Source organism: Gossypium hirsutum, chromosome A08 (genome assembly GCF_007990345.1).
Source record: "Gossypium hirsutum isolate 1008001.06 chromosome A08, Gossypium_hirsutum_v2.1, whole genome shotgun sequence".
Lineage (NCBI taxonomy): Eukaryota > Viridiplantae > Streptophyta > Magnoliopsida > Malvales > Malvaceae > Gossypium > Gossypium hirsutum.
This window is the reverse complement of record NC_053431.1, coordinates 113,261,853-113,282,373: the sequence shown is the minus strand read 5'-3', so window position 1 is coordinate 113,282,373 and position 20,521 is coordinate 113,261,853. Positions and strand designations below refer to the sequence as shown.

General features: G+C 30.5%; 2 protein-coding genes across 3 annotated transcripts; one reads left to right on the top strand and one right to left on the bottom strand.

Annotated features, from left to right (window-relative positions):
• Window positions 1-2,015: 2,015 nt before the first annotated feature.
• On the top strand, window positions 2,016-6,187 carry LOC107920698 (novel plant SNARE 11). 2 transcript variants are annotated; one of them, XM_016850520.2, is made up of 10 exons: window positions 2,016-2,779; window positions 3,002-3,094; window positions 3,419-3,512; window positions 3,606-3,643; window positions 4,020-4,111; window positions 4,801-4,880; window positions 5,110-5,166; window positions 5,287-5,379; window positions 5,472-5,546; window positions 5,723-6,187. In XM_016850520.2, exons 1-10 carry the CDS (start codon window positions 2,703-2,705, stop codon window positions 5,810-5,812), a joined length of 789 nt encoding a protein of 262 aa, XP_016706009.1. In that variant the 5' UTR covers window positions 2,016-2,702; the 3' UTR covers window positions 5,813-6,187. The 2 variants fall into 2 exon arrangements, 1 of the variants encoding a protein (XP_016706009.1); XR_005899797.1 differs by having other exon boundaries at window positions 2,067-2,779; window positions 5,287-5,371; window positions 5,723-5,945.
• A 12,621-nt stretch (window positions 6,188-18,808) lies between these two features.
• On the bottom strand, window positions 18,809-20,284 carry LOC107919133 (uncharacterized). The gene is made up of 3 exons (XM_016848659.1): window positions 20,213-20,284; window positions 19,931-20,137; window positions 18,809-19,330 (listed from the first exon to the last, which is right to left on the bottom strand). Exons 1-3 carry the CDS (start codon window positions 20,282-20,284, stop codon window positions 18,809-18,811), a joined length of 801 nt encoding a protein of 266 aa, XP_016704148.1.
• Window positions 20,285-20,521: the final 237 nt, after the last annotated feature.

The following is a 20,521-nucleotide window of genomic DNA, read 5'->3' as shown; positions in this document are numbered from 1 at the left end:
AGCTCAGTCCCAAAGTTCGAGATGTCGTGTCCTAACTTACTGGACATGATATTTTATTACCTCGAGATGAGAGAGTCCTTAACATCCGTTTTAATTTATTCAATCATTTTTTTAAATTAGCATTAATACAAAGAGGGATCGTATTTTAAATTCTATCAAGTTTTCAAATTTTCGACATTAAGACACTAATTAATCAACTAGGTACCAATTTTGGGCGTATCGAGTGTGCTAACCCTTCTTCACGCGTAACCGACTCCCGAACTCGTTTTTTGATTTTCGTAGACCAAAAATTATTGTTTTAGTAAAGCTTAAATTTTATTAAAATGATTAATTTAAGGTGACCCGATCACACATCATCAAAAAGGATTGGTAGCGACTCCAATTTTAATTTTCACTATCAAAATCAAAGTCGATCCCTGTTTAAAAAAAATGGTTACGACAAATCTTTTAAAAATTATAAAAATATAATTTATTAAAATGATAAAATTATATTTTTTTATCATAAAAATTATAATTTAATTTCGACCCTCTAAAATAATTTTCTAATTTCCCCGTGCGATAGGTTGCTAATATTTTTTATGTAATATAATTTCCCCGTGCGTTAGGTTGCTAATATTTTTTTATGTAATATATGTATATGAAGGTTAGGAGGTTCATACTAAAAATCCTCGAAGGTTTTATACAGCTCTTTATTTTCTTCTCTTTTATATCTATAGACATATAATTGGCCATCAAAGGCACTGCCAAAGCGCCAAAGTATTGAGGAGTCTTCTCCCTATATAGCTTCCTATATAATTAGTCATGTCATTTTTCAGTTCTAGAGTTAATGATGGGTAATTGGAAAAGATAAAATCGATAAATTAGTAATTATTTTAAGTTTTTATAGTTTAATGATTATTAGTGTAATTTGCTTTTAATTGTGAATGAAGATTTGAATTAATGATAAAAGATTTTATATTTAAGTTTTGGTATTATTGTGGGTAGAGGCGGATGCTTATACGAGTTAGAGGTCTAATCCTCTTAATTTTTTAAAACTTTTATTAAATTCCTCAAAAGTTTTAAAATTTTTAATTAGACCTCAATTTTTTGAGAAAGTCTTGTTAAACCCTCTAAAGGTTTTAAATTTTTTTAATTAAACCATTAATTTATTTCAAAAATTTAATGACAAGATCCACCATTAATTATACACAAATGTTATATGTGAATTTTATCCAAATTTATTTTGATCTAAATCAAAATATATATTTTTTTTAAATTTTCAAGATATTTATCAGAGTGAACCCAGAACTAATTCTCCACATTCTATAGGCCCATTAAAAAGTAGATACTAGCCACAAGTAAATCTAAATATTTTTTAATTATAGATCCATGTAACTTTAGTAAATAAATTGCTTGTCAAGATTTGACCATTAAACTATACCTATTTTCTCACATTGATATTTAAACTTAATGTATTGTAATTGTAATTCTGTTTAACTTTAAAAAAACCTCAAGTCACAATTTGGTCTCTAAATTGTACTTATTTTCTCACTTTGATATATATTTTTATTTTAATTTAATACTTAAATTATCATTTTACTTAAAAAAAATTACCTCGGTCCAAAAAGAAAGTTTTATGTGTTACATTCTTATCAACAACATTTTTTTTTTGAGTAAACAAGAATGAAAATGATAGTTTTAAGTACACAAAAAGAAAAAAGTTATCGAAATGGGAAAAATGGATATATTCAATAAAAAAATTTTAAATTTAAATTGATAATCGAATGCATCATATCAAAAGTTTTTAATTTGATTGGTTTATCCTTTTAATTAAATAAATTATTAAAAATTAATAAAAATAAAAAATAATTCAATCACTGCTAAATAAATTTCCGATCAGATTTAACTTCTTTCTTTAAAACGATACTTTAATGAAATCCCAGTCATTTTACCGAATCTGATGCGATTTAAACAAAATTGAATGAAGGGCGAAAGATATAAGGAAAATATATCACGCAGTAAGAAAACACGAGTGGCGGCCCCACTGCTTAGTCCCTAATTTCCGGTTTAAATGCCTAAATTATTGCGAAGATTTTTAAATGAAACCTTCTCCGCTCTCCCTCCGAACCAGCGAACAACCTCCCTCCCAACCCAAAACGACCGACGAAGCCAAAACCTTTTTTTTAAACAAGCTAGATAAATAATTATATTAAAAAAATACAAAATTGCCTGTAAATCACGAGAAGACCTGTGTATATTGTAAGCTGTTTTAGATCGGGAAGGGAGACAATGGTGTCCAACGTTTAAACAACCTTACCTTCCTTTTTTTCATTCTTAATGAAGAAGTCTTTACATCGCACCAAATCAATGTCTTAATCTCGTAATTCTTTTCTTGCCTTTCATATTGGTTCCTTTTTCAAATACCGAAGTTATTTGGCTTTTTGGATCTGGAAATTAAAGATTCGCCTCAAATTCTCGCTTTCGTTGGCTCGACATTGTACACATTTCGAGTTTTAGTTACAGTAAACCGTTCGGATCAGATCTGATCCGGAAGTTTTGAGTCTGCTGTTTTGGCGATCGACTCTTTGATTCGTCATTGCTGTCAATAACTAGCACAAAGAATTTAAATTTTCCTTTATTTGTTCTCTGTGAATTCATTTAATGCTTGAAGATTGAATTAAAATTTGAGAGAGAAGTTAGCCTGTTACTACTAAGGTTTTAAGATGGATCCTTTAGCTGCGGTCAGCGAAGAGCTAGCGGAGATCGATGGACAAGTCGCCGACATTTTTCGAGCTTTATCGTAAGAATTTAATTTCTTTTTCTTCTTTGTTTATGCGATGTAGATTCCAATCAGATTGTTTGTTTCATAGCATTAAATATTTGAATATTTTCTCAAGGATGTATATGTTATCATCATTTATGACTCTATTTGAAGTTACTTCAGCTTAGGCATTACTGATTTCATATTGATTTCGATTTTTTTTTCTACATTGTTTAAATTGCTGTTGTGTTTTCATTGCAGAAATGGATTCCAGAAACTGGAGAAGATTAAGGACGTTAATAGGCAGAGTAGGCAATTGGAAGAGCTTACTGACAAGATGCGAGAGTGTAAGAGGTATTGCAGATTCATCCTTGAAATTTATCCTTTTAATTTTCCTGAATTATTGCAAGGTGAAGAAGTAAACGATGACACCTTTCACATTATGCTTATGAAAGGTTAATTTTACTCTAGTTTGAATGAATCTTAATAATAAAGCTTTGGTTATTCACTTTATGAAGAAAAAGCATCTCAAGTAAAGCATTTCCTTTGTTGATTTCTACACTAAGAAATTAAGGTTGTAACTTGTAAGAAATAGGTGCACTATACTTTTGTTGTGTGATTATTTAAATCTGTTTTTCCATCATTTGGAATAAAATAGTTTCTACTTATTCTTTTCAGGCTTATCAAAGAGTTTGATAGGGAAGTGAGGGAAACAGAGCGTAGAACTGATGCAAACACCCACAAAATGCTAAACGAAAAGAAGCAGTCCATGGTGCTTTATAACTAGTTTGTTTTCGCTTTTGTTTCATTTAGATACTCTTAACTTATTTTCAAAGCTTCTCAACCTTCTGGGATTCTCATGCAGATCAAGGAGTTGAATTCATATGTTGCCCTTAAGAAGCAGTAAGTTTATATCACTATTAGAAGTTTTCTTGTGGAATGAAGAGATAATTTCATGCATGTTCATGCTTTTGCTAGTTGTAAATAATTATAATGCGTATTGATTGAGTTTATCCCTTTTACAGGATCACAGACCCTTTCCCCCATTTCTAAATTCTCTCTTCTTTTCCTTTTAAGTTTTTCTTTTGGTCAAACTTGTGATCTGGTCCAGCAACTGAAGTTGTTATTGATCGAAAATTGGTGATTTGTTAAGGAAATCACTATAGATACAATGCAATAATAATTTCATTGTTATCATAAGCGCTATTTTTTGTTGAACATTGTGTTCCATTTTATGATATGTAATTTGACCTGGTTTGGTATTTTTGTCGTGTTACAGACATCAAAGCAATCTTGAGAACAACAAACGAGTTGATCTCTTTGATGGGCCTAGTGAAGGCTTTGGGGAAGAAAATGTCTTGCTAGCTTCATGTAAGTATATCCACTTCTGATTTTAGTTGAAGTGGAGTTCAGGTTGAAAATTTGTATATAAATAGTTAAATAGGTAGACGTTGCTCTTTGCATATGCGTGTTCTTTCCTAGAATTGACAGATGCATTAACTCATTTGCACCAAATATTGTTTGTCTCTTTTATTTATCTTTTTACTTTAAAGCATGCCATTACAAGTCTCAATTTCTCGTTTACTTTAGAGTGATTATCTAACAGTATTGGCTGTAAGATGTGCCTGTAATTTTGTGGTATTGGTAGAAAATATGTTGTCACACTTAATCTGACAAGGGATCAGAAGCTTGACAAAGAACTCTGATCACTTGATTCAACATTATTTTTCTTCTTATAAATAAAGTCAAGCTGTTTGTTATATTGTACTTTTGTGTTTTGTAAAACTGGAAAGGGAAAGTGTAAACTTTTCTATATAAATATCTATTCAATTGTTGATCAGAGCTTTATCTAATGGCTTATTGCAGAATGAATGTCTAGATGTAATCTAACCATGAAATTATGTTCTACCGTTTTGCCTGAGTTAGTCAATGCACTCTTCATATTGATTCTGACTCCATTACATTGATACTTAGAGTGATGTTGGAATGTACTGGAAATAATTTGTAGGTGTCATATTTTCTTCAATTTTAACTTCTGAGACTGCCTGCCTGCTCTGCAGCTATGACAAATCAACAGCTAATGGATAGTGGAAACCATATGATGGATGAGACTGATCAAGCCATTGACAGAGCTAAGAAGGTTTGGTGTTCAATCTTTTGCTGCATCTAATTTTGTAACACCTCCTCCATCCATACCGAGAAATAATTGGTTGTATATTTAGATCTTTGAATCTTTAAATTTCTTTTGATATTAAACTTCAAACCCACAAAAACCAAAAAGTCTTGGTTCCTCTGTTATTAATTCTTCCTGATTTCTAGGGCTATTGAAAAAGAAAGAGACTAATTTTACCTGACCCTTTTTATACCAGGTTGTTCAAGATACTGTTGATGTTGGAACAGAAACTGCTGCAGCTCTCAAGGCTCAGGTGAGCATTAAGAAGTATCAACATCACAGCAACTAAAGTGTTTTGCACTTTGATTGTATTAATCTTTTGAGATTCTACATTGATATTCACAGTAAAATATGTTATTTCTGTCATATCTAGACTGAACAAATGAGCAGGATAGTTAATGAGCTGGATTCTATCCATTTCTCAATCAAAAAAGCATCTAAACTGGTCAAAGAAATTGGTAGGCAGGTCAATCTCCGAAACATCCACTCCCTTTCATTCATATGATCTGTCTAGTCTTAAATTGTATTTTACTAATTTTATATTCTTTTTGTGCATAGGTTGCTACTGATAAGTGCATTATGGCCTTGTTATTTCTTATTGTCATTGGTGTCATAGCCATCATAATCGTGAAGGTACCACTGTATTTCTCAACCTTGCTCCAAACCACTGAACTAACATCTAAAAGTATTTTCTCTGGATTCTAAGTGCCACAATTCCATGCTGAAAGCTGTCTATGTTAATCATTCGTTTCTTGTTTATTGCACATGGTGTCTATACCTATGCTCAATGACCGGGTTTTCTTTTTCAGCTGGTGAATCCAAACAACAAGGACATCCGAGATATTCCAGGTTTAGCACCACCTGCAATGAACAGGCGGCTACTTTGGACTCCTAATTGAAGAATTTGAATGAACCACCGATGATATTTCAGGACTATTTGCAGCCACATTGAATTGAAGAGTTCCTACTACTTATACCTTGGGGCCGGTGGGCTACCCTTGTTGGAGAACTGGTATGGTCCTGCAGTTGGATTTTTATGTTAGGATAGTTCTGGTGCATCCATTAAGAGTTTTTCAGAACTTCCCATGTGCTAACCTGCCACTAGTTATCATTTCATTGAATAGCATTAGCATGATGAGATCTGTACGATTCCGTTTTATTGTTCCAGACTGAAGATATTTTGTCCCCATAGACGAAAGGGAATTTCATGTACTTTGAGAGCGTATTGGTTCCTATCATACTTTGTATAATATAACGCCTGCATGATTCTTTTTTTTTTCTTTCTCAATTGTTCCGATACTGGGACGAACTTGTGAGGTGAGTATTGGATACGGTATATTCAAAACAGGTATGCTCTAATTTTTAACTTTGTCTTTTATATATTTTAAGGTTCATATTCCCGTATCCATATATAAATATTTGATGTATGGGGTTCTTAAAAATTTAATTAGTCCAAGTCACAGGTTTTGAGCCTTTGGTAATATCATGTATTGTCAAACGATGTTAGTGCAATTAGGAGTCCGAGATAGCTGATTCACATTGAGGTCTCCAAATTGGAGTTACTTATGGATGGAAAACCTGAATCGTCCATGGATTTTGAATCGAGTGGTTACATATGGAGTGGATTTTTTTTTTTGAAAAGTGGGTGTGGAGTGGGACGGGTTGATTTTTTCTTTTAGGCTGTGGGTATGTGGTAACTATGATAATTACTTGTCTTGCCTCACATCGCTCTATATAATATTATCATTTTATCCTTATATATTTAACTATAAAAAAGATAAAAATATAATAATGTATTATAGAAAAAATTATATATTTTACGTTCAAATATTTTTCCGAAGAATTATGTTGAAATATTTATTTGATTTTAAAATATTAAAAATATTAAAGATAATTAACAAAAATTAAATTGAAAGGGAGGAAGGTGGAGTGGGGATGGATGAATCTAACATTCATAAAGGTGGTAATAAATTTTAAGATTACACATCCATGGTAGAGTAGGGTGGGTGGTGGAGCAAAACATATCAACTGTGAATCGGTGTTAGATTTAGCAACATCTATCTCTCCTTGTTCCGCTTCATTGTCATCTTTAAATTTATTAATTTCAACTTAATTATAAATAAAAAAAGCATTAAATTGAAAATTTGCAATTATGGTCTTTAAAATTGATTTTTTTTCTCCTAAAAGTGTAACATTGGTGCCTGAATCGGAAGTATTTTTATTATAAATGTGGCAGGAATTTCATTTGGTTTAATTATGAATATTATTTTAATTTGTTAAATTTTATATAGTTTTATATTTTATAAAAAAAATATTATTTAAAACACAAATGATAAAAAAATTTAATTCTACGAACAAAATTAGTGATATTATCACGCGTCTTAAATAATTACATTTGATTAATTTATTGCATATAAATTGATTGAATTAATACTTTTCTAGTTAAGGACTTAAGGAGATGATTTAATAGTGTTAATTAATTGAAGTGATTTCTTGTAAATTATGATGATGAAAATTTGAAAATTAGAAGAATTGAAATTCATTATTAAATCTTTAAAATGTTTTTTAGTTTTCGTCACAGGATAATGTTCTTATTGTTTGTTTTGAAAATAGCGAACGTGTCAAATCAATTATTAAATCTCTTAAAAAATAATTAAACAACAGAAAAGTCGTACAAAATTCCAAAATCGATCAAAGAAATTAAACATTTCACACATTAAATCAGTAAAGGGAACGCGTGATTTAAATAGTACAAATTTCATTTAATGTCAAAGGAAGATTGGATCAGGTTAAGTTCAATTGATTTTTAAATATTTGCATATTTGATTTTATGGAGTCATCCAATTTTAGAAAAAAATAATAATTAAATATTAATCTGATAAATTTAAACATATTTAAAATAAAAATATAAATACTAAATCAAATAAAAATTTTAACATTTTATCAAATACATAATTCAAATTAAATCAACCCAATCGATTTAATCCACAAAGTTTATAATCACTAATGGTTTCATATTATGATTTTGTGTTATTTGGTTGAATTTGACTTTTGCTTTAGGTGATTCCAACAAAAGTGGGAAAAAGGTTACATTTAACTTGTGGGGAGTTGGATAATTAGGTAAAATTATTTTATTAGACCCTGTACTTTCTATAAATTATAGATTTAGTACATTTACTTTAATTTGATTAATTTTAGTTCTTATACTTTTCAAATTTTAAAATTTTAGTTCTGATCCAATTATAATAGTTAAATCTATTTGGTTAAATTATGTCATTAGTTTTATATTATGCTTAAAGTTGTAGATTTAATCTATGTTTACCAATTGGATCATTCTTAGTGGCAGGCTCGTTATTGACATTTTTAGGGTCTTAGGCGAAATAATACATTGGGCCTTTTTAAAAAAAATTATAAAATGTAATATAATAAAAGGTAGAAAGTTATTGAGGCCTTAGGAGATGAAACATTTATTGTGAAAAAATGAACGTCTTAGGCATTAAATTAATTTATTTTAGTTTAAATTTTTTTTCCCACATTAAAAACTAAAAAAAAAATAAAATTTGGGCCCCATTTAGCCTTGAGCCTTGGGCGGCTACACTCTCAGACAACTCTCAGGGTCAAGCTTGCTTATTGGCTATATTTTTTGAATTTCAAAATTTTAGTCTTAATGAAAACATTAGTCGTTAGATCTATTAAATAACATTTTGTGAGTAATATGTTAAAATAACAAACACAAATAGCATTGTACATGTGATAATATATTTAACACATCAAATATAAAAAATAATAGAAATTAATTTAATGAATTTAATAATTATCATTTGGTTAGGACTAAAATTTTTAAATTTTAAAAGTATTAAGGACTGAAAACAACCAAATTAAAATATATGTACTAAATCTACAACTCACACAAAGTATAATATCTAATAATAGAATTTGACCAGGATAATTATGGTTATTTGAAAATTTTAAATATTTCAGGAGAGAAAAATACTCATATAAGGGTTAATATATTATTTGATATCTAAGTTTGGTTTTAATATTCAAACTGGTATCTAGATTAAACAATTCAGTGAATGTTTGACACATGTACTCTAGTAAAAAAAAACACAAGTACTTAATTGGGACAAAAACATAATAAAGCTCAAGTACCAAATTGAATATGAAACAAAAAAACTCAAGTGTCAAATTTAAAAAACTCAACTACCAAAACATTAAGGCCAAATTTAGGTACCAAATAGTATATTAACCCTTAGTATAATGATGTGAAATATAATATATTGTTTTTATCAATATAATATTAGGGTAAACTTGCATAAGAGTTGAGTTATCTATTCAAATCCCAAAGTCTGTTCGAAATCTAAAAGATATAAACAAAAGTATCAAATTTGAAAAATAGGCTTGGACAACAAATTTAGACATGTTTAATTTGAAGTCTGAGTTTAGCCTGCTCGAATTATTTTCAAGTTATATCATACAAAAATTAAATATACTATATTATAATGTTTAAAAATTTAATAAAAAACATAATGATATTTTTATTATACATAAATTCAACTTAACGAGTAGCTATAATTAAAAGAAAATGATGAGAAATAAGAGGAGTTAAATCGTGTGATGTAGATGCGAAATATAAATCTAACAATGTGATAAATATTCCATAATGTTTGTTTTAGGGAATAAATATTCCATATTAATTCTTACTTTGATTTGAGGTTATTAAATTAATGCGAGTTAAAGAGATGTTATTAAGTCATTTTATATACATGTGAATCATTCTCCCAACAAATATATGAATATATTTTTAAATAATTTTATTTTAGATTTTGATCATATTTATTTTTTTAACACAATACATAGAGTTATTTATAGCTCCTTTCAAACTAATAAAGATATAGATTATTAATTTAATTATAAAGATAAAAAATAATAAAATTTAATTTAATCCTTTAAAAATTATAAATATATAAACTAATTATATTTTTATTATCGTAAAAATTACAATTTAATTTTGACAACTGTTTCAAAAACACAAATATTTGAGAAAGATTTATTTATGTTACTATAAAATTAAAATAACTTTACATATTTTGATGACTTTTATATGATTAATATTTAATTATTTAATATTTTAGTTATATAAATAATATTTTAAATGGATGGTAAAGATAATAGGTTAAATATAAAAAGATAGTTATATTTATAAATTCTCAAGAGTGCATTCGCAGTCAATGACTTTTGATTAATGTGAGTGATAAATTAGTGTAGTAATGGCAGTTAGTAGATTATTTTAATTTTATAAACAAGCTTTAAATATCCTTACCACTCTATTATTGAATTTTAATTGTAGAGTTTACAAATGAAATAATAGCCATCTCATTGCAAATAAAGTCCAAATTGACAAAAACCGTTTTGTGAGACATGTCATGACACATCAACTAGCATGACACCCCGTCACGTGATCTTTTAAATTCAAAATTATAAAAATTTGTTTTCCTCTTTTAACTGCTTCATCCAAATCAACTCTTCCTCTGCCAAATCAAATAAATTTATCATTTCTCTACCTTTCCCACCAAATTATAATGAATTTAAATTGGAAATAATACTTAAAAAAATATGAATAAAGTTGGAAATAATACTTCAATTTGCCTACCTATTAGTTGGCTAAATGTTTCCAAGTTTGCAAGTTTTTCTTCAATGTGTTTCTGTGATGGACGTAATGGCAAATTCAGCAACCTCCGCCACCCCTAAAATAAAAATATTTTTATTTAAGCCTTTTTAAGTTTATAAAATTTTAAATTAGTAATAATAAAATTACAATTTTTCTTAAAATGATAAAAATTTAATTTAGTTATTTAAAAATTATAAAGACATAGGCTATTAAAATGATAAAATTGTATTTTGCTATCGTAAAATTATACAATTTAGTTTCGACTCCAAAAAAATTTTGACTTCACCCTGACATGGACAGTTGAAATAAGGAAAATGATAATGAATTTCCACTTAGTTTAGCTTTTATACTTTATTTAACTGTTAATTAACCTAGTTTAGTTAATTAATTATGGATTAACTAGTAAAATTAATACTTAATCACAACTAGTGGGAAATGCCATCATCTTTCACTAATTCTTATTTAGAAATGTTCTAATAACCATTTTGTCCCTTTGGTTAATTGTTAATCAAGTCCTCAAGTGTCAATTAATTGTAACACTCTTATACCAGCCGAGTCGATCCTCAGAACCGATATAGGAATATTACATTTGGTGCCAAAGCGGTCTTGGCTAATCACTAGGTAGTTTGAACATTAAACAATGAAATTTTCATTTAATCAACTAGATAATATTATTTTAGAAGTTTAGGGATATTACTGGTTAACTGAGTATGTTCAAAAATGAATTAAATACGATTTTTTATCAATACAATAGTAAAGTATTGATACTAAAGCATGAGGTATCGATACCAGAAATATTATCAACACCAAAAATGCATTCTGACTTTCTATTTACTCCGGTGTAAATATAGGTATCAATACCTGATCCACTGGTATCGATACTTTGAGCAATTTTTGCTCAAAAGCATTTGGAAAATTTGCTTAAAACCCCTTGCATTGATTCAAAACCAATTCAATTCACTTCAAACTCATTAAAATTCATCACTTAAGTATACCAGTTAACTTGAATATAAGTCTTTATCTAGCTTAGCTTGAGCATGCTTTAATTTCTAATAAGTTCATGGAACCCATAGAGTTTGTAAAATCTTACATTCTAGTTCTTCCAACACTTAAACTTTATTCATAGCTTATTAAGCCTATGTACATGCCACATCTAAACCAAAATAATTACATCTTACTCTTTTATGAGCTTGGTGGATATGATGAGATGTACTGAGGTCGATTTTCCAATCCAATGCTTGCTATCTATCTTATATCTATGCGTGAGAAAACAACGTGTTAAGTCTGTGAAAACTTAGTATGTACCCATGACATTCAAAATCTATTAAATTCCTTAATCCCTAATATTTCATTTCTTTGTTAATTTATCATATTAAATCTCAATTTCTTATTATCATACTTATTTGACACTTTTTACTTATTTCACAATTTAGCCTTTAAGTTCTCAATTCAACCCATAGAATTTACTACTCTTTTTAATACATGTAATTTTCATAACTTCATCACTAATCTTTATCATTTCATTTACAATTTATCTTTACACATTTAACTTACTAGTCCTTTTCTTTCTTATACTTCCTCAAATACATTTAATTTACTTATGTCTTCACTTTTCTGATTAAATATTTTAATCAATAGTCAGAGATAAACTTTTACCTTATAATGAAAATCGTTTACCTTTTTAATAGAGGCCCAGTAGACTAAATGAAACACTTAGGAAATATGGAATTGATATAGAGGTACACTAATAAAATAGTATGCATCGAAGTGCAAATCACTAAGCATCGAAGTGCAAAATAGTAAGCTCCGAAGTGCAAAACGATAAACACCGAAGTATGAAACAGTAAGTGTTAAAGCGCAAGATGATAAGCGTGCTAAAATTTCCTTAATGGTATGCCATCTATATCCCAATAGTTCTAATCCCGTCTACTTTGGCAAATTATATCATTCACACATATTACTTTTACACTTTTCACAATTTATTCCTTGTAACACTATTTAGTATAATTATATCTTCTTAGTATAATTATATCTTCCATTCTTAATAACACATTTAACTTGTCTCCATACTTAATAATCTTTCATAACTCACTAATAATTAATATTATACATTTCACATAACACTTTTACATACTTTATAATTTAGTCATCATCTCAATATTTCATGTAACAATATATTTTCCTTTCAATAATGCATATAGCATATCTCAATACTTATTAATATTTTCATAATTCATCACAATATCTATTTTCACATATTAAGTGTTATGCACTTCACATTTACTATTTCTAACACAAATTTCCCAAATTCACGATATAGCCTCTAATTTTCACAAATTATAAAATAATTGTAGTTTTGACTACAATATTCATATATTCTTATATTTTTCAATATTTTCTTGTAAATTTTTATAACTTTCCAATTTAATCACTTTTTGACGTCAAAGTCCCCTATTCACTATTAAATAAATTTTCTTTCTCATCTCAATTAATTCACATAATTAATCCCACTATTGTTTAAATATCAAATTTCTATATATTTCACTTGTATTATTTCCCCCACATATTTTTCTCAACTCTTTCAATTTAGTCCATATTTACATAAAATTTTATATTTTCCATAATTTCACTTATTCAATACTTTTTGTATTTTTCACTATCACCTAACTCAACTATTATGCTTTTATAATAATTTCCTACTTCACATACTAAATTATTCCACTTTATATTTTACTTAATTACCACCTAGTTTACAAATTTCACATTTTAATTCATAAATAACAAGGAAGTTCATGGGTACTTATCTCTTTTCTATCAAAATCTCTAGTTTTTCTCTTCTCCTACCACTTGGTTCACTTTCTCAACTTCTCTCTTCATCAACATGTTAAAAACATAATATTTTCTCATGAGGAATCTTTACTTTAACACCATATTTATACTTTTCTATCACTACTAAACTTGAAAATAACATAAAACCTTAACATTCATATATTATTCTCTTGAAACTAAACTTTAACTTGACTTTCTCTCTCCTCCAACTTCTATTTTCTTGAATCTAACTTGATATTCTAGCTCCCCATAGCCTCCTTATCAATTTTCTATCCTGCTGGCTATGGAAATTCTTTTGATTTCTAAGTGAAAATGGTGGATTTTTGGTGAAAGGACCAAATTGTAAAGAAAATAAAATTTCTTTCTTTCTTTTTCTTCTCACGTTGGAGGCATGAAAAGATGAAGAATTTTCTTCATCTTTCCTCCCTTTTATATTAGTCATTTAATAATAAAATATTACTAAAAGTCTTAATAAAATATTAATTAAATAACATTTATCTAATTAATTAATTAAAAATATCACCAACATCATTATTACTCTTCAAAATTATCTTTCTTGCCAATGACCATTCTTTCCCTTATGGTCCTTCAAAATTACTCCATTGAATCACTCATTTTAGTTAAATTCCTCAAACTTTTTTCACTTATTTAATTTGGTCTTAATTCATCCATTTTCCTTATTTTCTAGATCCTTCCACCCTTAAAATATTTGCACTATTAACCCTTCAACTTTTTCATATTTACACTTTAAACACCTTTAAATTTTGAGTATTTATTCTTGAGCCATAAAAATTTTCCCACATTTACAATTTAGTCCTTACTTGAATCAATACATCATAATATACTTCTTAATCAAATTTTTAATTGATATAACTCAACTTCTCCCCATTTTTATCACTTTTATTTCTTTATTTTTCCTTTATTTCACTTTATCGAAGGAAAGATCTCGATTTTTCACTCCTTTCATAACTGTAGTGACTTTTGGTGTAACACCCCAAACTCGACCTAGGTGTTATGGCTAGATCTGGAGATGCTACGTAAAACAGTTGTAAATCCAACTTTCGTTTATTGAAAAAAATATCGTGAACTTTTGTTACTTAAAAGCTTGGTTTTTTTGAAAACGTGTTTAACATAATTATTTAATTAAAAATGTTGTTTGTTTGCATTTTCTAAATAAATCAAACACTTTGCAGCGGAGATTCTTAGATCATTACATTTTGGAAAACCAAGTTTGTTTTCTCGAAAATAGTTGGTTGTAGAAAAATAATCATTTTCGGTAAATCATTTTATCAATTGTCATGCAAAAATCTAGAATAAAATCCAAAACCGTGACAGTCCCAAAATGTCCAAATTGTCCACATTTTACAACACACTTAATTCAATTTAAAATAGTTAAAGAATCAAAATAGTAGTAAAACTAAGCTCTCGTCGCACCAACCTGCCTAAGTCTGAGGGTTACTTGAAAATATCAGTGAAACCGAGAGTGAGTCTTGAAACTCAGTGTATAACGATAAACTTAACACAGTAAAATACATATTAGACAAATCTGTCAGAAACAGATTTATAACAGAGCAAAGTATATACGACACATAATCCTATCTACACACCAACTCTGTCCATCCCAACTGTAACATCTCAAAATCTGGGTTAGAAGTTTTGAGGTTTGTGGTTAAGGTCAGTGAGTGGGTTGAATATTTGGGTTCAGTTTCGCGTTTTAATGTTAGAATGAGTCTACTGGTTCAATAGTTGTGAGCGTGTTAACTTATCTCTGGGTCTCGTGTTCAAATCCCTGTGAGTGTTTTTGATATTTATTTTTTATGTTATTTTATTTTATTTTAAAATGGGAAGTTATTTTTTTTTAAAAAAAACAAAGTTTCACATTTTTCTTCATTTTTCTATTTTCTTCCCCATTGTTCCTTTTCTTTTTTTGTTCTTTCCAAATTTCAAATTCGTTTGTTTCTTGCTTCTTCTATTTTACGCACTTGTTATCTATCGTTCCGTCAAAGATGATTGCTTTTGTGTGTTTCGTGTAATCGGATGTGAGTCAGAATAGTCTTGTGGAGGTGAAGCGGTTAATCCTTGTTGTTTGCAATTCTAATTTAAGGTGTGTCTCCGAAACTGTTGATTTTAAGTGTTGAGTTATTGATGGATTGCATGTTATTCTGCATATTTTAGTATATTTCTGGGTTACCAAAGAATGGGAATCATTTTAGTGTCAAAAACACGAATTTTAGTCTATTTTGGTGTGGTTTCGTGACCACATGGGTGGCCACACGGGCGTGTGCTGCACATGGTCGGTCCACACGACCATGTGCAATTGGGAAATTAGGGTTTTTGATGGTTTTTGATTCCACACGGCCTGGCCACACCGGCGTGTGAGATCTCCACACGCCGTGTCTCCTCTACTCTTTATTTTTGGCACTTTTGGATAGTAACTTACACGGGCTACTCACATGGCCGTGTAACTTGGTCACACGGGCGTATTTTTCCTCTACATGGTCTTGTAGGCCTTCATACGGCCTAGACACTTCCACACGGCCTTGTGGCCTTATTTTGCAAAATTTTTGTTTTGAGTCATAAACTGTCTGTTTTATGTTTCTGTGTAATCTGACCCTCGGTCAAGCCTCGGTAAGTGTGTTTGGGACTCGATTTAGTTTGGTTCATGTATATATATACGTTTATGGGCTTTAATTTTATTACTCGTTTATGTGATGAATAAGTATGGGCTTATTATTGTTGTCGTTACTGAATATTAGAATATAAGTGTAATCAAATCTGAATCTGTTCAACTGGAAATGTTAATGTCCATTTCTATATGTTGACTGCGTAATGTGTGCATTGTTACATAGCATGAAAATTTTGGGATCTGGTTATGAAGAGAAGGAAGACAGACTTAGCAGTTTTAACTGCGATACTTTTGTATAGTAGTTTATCGCACTATCCTATACATATATTAGCTCAGCTCTATACAGTTACTCAAGTGGCATAGTTCCACATTGTGATGTATAGGGTAGATGAACCTATTATGGTTTTATGTGGTGTGCATGGTGGACGGGCCTACCATAACTCTTATATGGTGTGCTGGATGGATGGAGTGGTATTTGGTTGGTGGGGTGTGATTTTGACTTGTGCATTTGTTCACATCTGAATATACGTCTATTTATCAGGACATTTTGTCTATTTGTGTGAACTTTTGATTATTGACAATATAGTTAATGTCATGTAATATGTTCTGATTATTGCGTATGATTGGAATATCATTTCTGTGGTTTGATATTGTATTTGACATACTGATTGAGACTTTTATAAGTGATATTTTTATACATATACTTGCCTGAAGTATTTATTGTTTCATTTCATCTTTTGCCATCTGCTCATGTTTTGGACTCACACTGGGCTCACGTAGTTCATTTCTGTAGTGTTTTTCCTTTTAGGTACATTTCATGTTTTGAAGTTGGACTCGGTATACCGGAGGTCTCAGAAAGATATGGTTTGATTCGGTTTAAGTAAAATCTCATAAGTTTTATACGGTTAATTTTAAGTCAGTTTGTAAAACAATTATATAAACTGTGATACAAGTTTTTATGATGGATTTTCGTAAGTTGTTATTTGGACTAAACTTTAGAAATAGTGGATTTTGTTTCTGAATGTTTGACGTTGGTTTAATATTATTTTAAACATAATGAAAAAAAAGTTTTCTTGGTTTGAATTAAAGTTTTTGTTTTCGCCACATTTGGTGGCCAATGTAACCTCTAGGATTCGGTCTAAACTGTTAGGCCAGGTTTTGGGGTGTTACACCAAAAAACCATATGGGTATAAAACACCCATGCATCTCTACATATCACTTAGTGTCCATAGGACACTTTACAGAATAGTTGAAGCTGTACTTCCAGATCAATAGGCGATTTATCACCTTTTACAGAATCATTTCTTCCACATGTTATTTACAACCCAACTTAGATGTAGAAATAGAGTACAAAAATTATCATATATATCCAAAGTAGAAATTAAACATGACATAGCTTTACATGCACAATATGACAAATACGAACCACATACTTATCATACATATATAGATTTATTACTCATTTGACATTTCCATTACTCTTACGGATAGCAGAATTTGTATAAACATAAGTTCAGATTTCATGTCTTATAATGTTTTTAGCCTCATACCGACACTATGGAAGGCCCATTATCGTTCGAGACGATGTGTACGACCCTAAGAAAAAATCCTGAATTTTGGGCCCACACGCTCATGTGGCCTTTACGGTCGAAATAGCCCAGACCGTGTGTCACACACAGTCCGGCACACGGTTTGTCAGACGATGGTGTGTTGCACATGGCCTACCATATGGCCTGGCACACGGCCGTATGGCATCGAAAGTGCCTAATATCAGTTTTCGTTGTTTTCAATTTTCTGGGTTTTCATTATGCACCTTGACTAATTCTGATGTGAAAACACACACAAGACTTTTCAAACCTATACGCATCCATTAGAACCCAAATCAATGACATAACCGAGAGAGTTAAAAAAATAAACCCTCAATTACATCCTAAAAACAATACCAAATGAACCATTTAAAATTCAAGAATGTAATAACACCTTACCACTTAATGAACAACAACACGGTGAAAATTAATCTATCGGAAGAACACCAATCATCTCACGAATCTCCACTTACCACCCACAAAAGAAGAGCATAAAATTATAATTAGTTCTAAAAGCCAATTGTACATTGCAATTTTAATGCCACATACAAAACTCAAACCTATTAAAGATAGAACATCAAATTACCTGATGATCAACTAGTAAAAGAGTAAAAAAAAGGATCGCAATAAGGGAATAAACCAAAATTAAGAATAAAAATTAAATGGTAGCCCAACGATGATGGAAAAACTAAAGAGTAGGAACAACAGAAGAAAAGCAAGGCAAAAGCCAAATTCAAATCAATAGCAGGGTAGAAAGACGACACAATTGAGAGAATAAAGGAACCAAATAAAAAAAATAAAGAAAAGAAAAGGAACGTGGGAAAAAATATTAAATCAAAATATTATTTACTTTTGAAACAAAAAGATAACTACCAAGATACATTCCTGAAAACAAGGTCAGCCATCTATACCCACAACTAATTAGATATTAATTAAGGAATTTAAATTTAATTGAAACTCATCTTTAATTTGACAAAACATATAATATTCCCACTTGCTCGCAAAAATAATTTGAACCCAAAACCTCAAAGACACAATCAAAGAACTGTGCCATTTAAGTAGATTCTTATTTTATGACATAATTTAACAAACTAAAATTCATATTTTTGGGACGTTACAACTCTACCCCCTAAAAGAAATTTCGACCCTGAAATTTACCAGACTCAAATAGATGCGGATATTACTATCGAACCGAGTCTTTAGATTCCCATGTGGCTTTATCTGTGCCATGATTTTGCCACAGAACCTTAACTAACGGAATAGACTTCCTCCTCAAGAGCTTAACATCTCGATCTAGAATCCAAACCAACTTCTCCTCAAATGTCAAATCCAGTCTAACCTCAATCTCCTTAACAGAAACAATATGAGATGGGTTAGACCAGTACTGCCTCAACATGGAGACATAGAATACAACATGAATACGGTCCAACTCTAGAGGTAGCTCCAACTGATAAGCGATCGGTCCCACACGTTTTAGAATTTGATACGGCCCAATAAACTTAGGGCTCAATTTTTCCTTATGTCGAAACCGTAGAACTTTCTTCCATGGAGACACATTAAGGAACACATAACCACCCACATAGTACTCAATGTCTCTCATTTTCAAATCTGCATAAGACTTCTGTCTATCAGAAGCTGCTTTAAGATGATCCGGAATTAGTCTAACTTTATCCTTTGTCTTAGAAACCAACTTAAAGCCTAAAACCTAACTTAGTCCAAGATAACGGAGTACGACACTTATAACACTGCAAAGCCTCATAAGGTGCCATCTGAATACTGGATTGGAAACTTTTATTGTAAGCAAACTTGGCAACGGCAGAAAATCCTCTCAACTACCTTGAAAATCGATTACACAACTCCAAAGCACATCCTCTAGTATTTGAACAACCCTTTCAGATTAACCATCTGTTTGAGGAAGGAATGCAATACTAAATTCCAACCTCAAACCCAGGACCTCATAAAGTTTCCTTCAAAATCGAAAAGTGAAGCAAGGATCACTATCAGAAATAATCGAGACCGAAACTCCATGAAGTCTCACGATCTCTGAAACATATAACTTGACCAATTTTTGAAGGGAGTAATCTATCCGAACATGTATGAAGTGGGAAAACTTGGTCAACCGATCTACAATGACCCACACGAAATCCTTCTTAGTAGGTGTTAAGGGCAATCCACTAACGAAGCCCATAGTCATACGTTCCCATTCTCATAAAGAAATCTTAACGGGTTGAAGTAAACCTGAAGGCAACTGGTGCTTAGCCTTAACTTGCTGGCACGTCAGACATCGAGAAACAAAATCCGTTACCTCACGTTTCAAACCAGGCCACCAGTACAGTTCACGAAGATCCCAATACATCTTATTTCCACCAAGATGTATTGTATAAGGGCTACTATGCACTTTCCGTAAAATGGACTGCCTCAAATCAGAATCATTAGATACACAAACCCATCCATGAAAACACAGAACCCCATCACTATTCAGCCTAAAATCAAACGTACTATCATTCTCCACCTGACGGAACCGCAGAACCAAAGAGTCATCCCCCAATTGTTTATCCTAAATCTGACCAATTTAAGTCGACTTAACTTGAAACTTGGCTAATAGAATCCCATCATCAAACAAACTTAGGCGAGCAAACATCGCCCTTAAATCAGTCATTGCCTTACGACTAAGAGTATCGACCACCACATTGGCCTTACCATGATGATACTCAATAGTGCAGTCGTAATCCTTAAGCAGTTCAATCCATCTACGTTGCCTTAGGTTTAAATCCTTTTGGGTATGAAGATACTTGAGGCTCTTGTGATCGGTGTAAATGATAAATGTCTCACCATATAGATAATGCCTCAAAATGTTTAAGGCAAAGACAACTGCAACTAACTCAAGATCATGTGT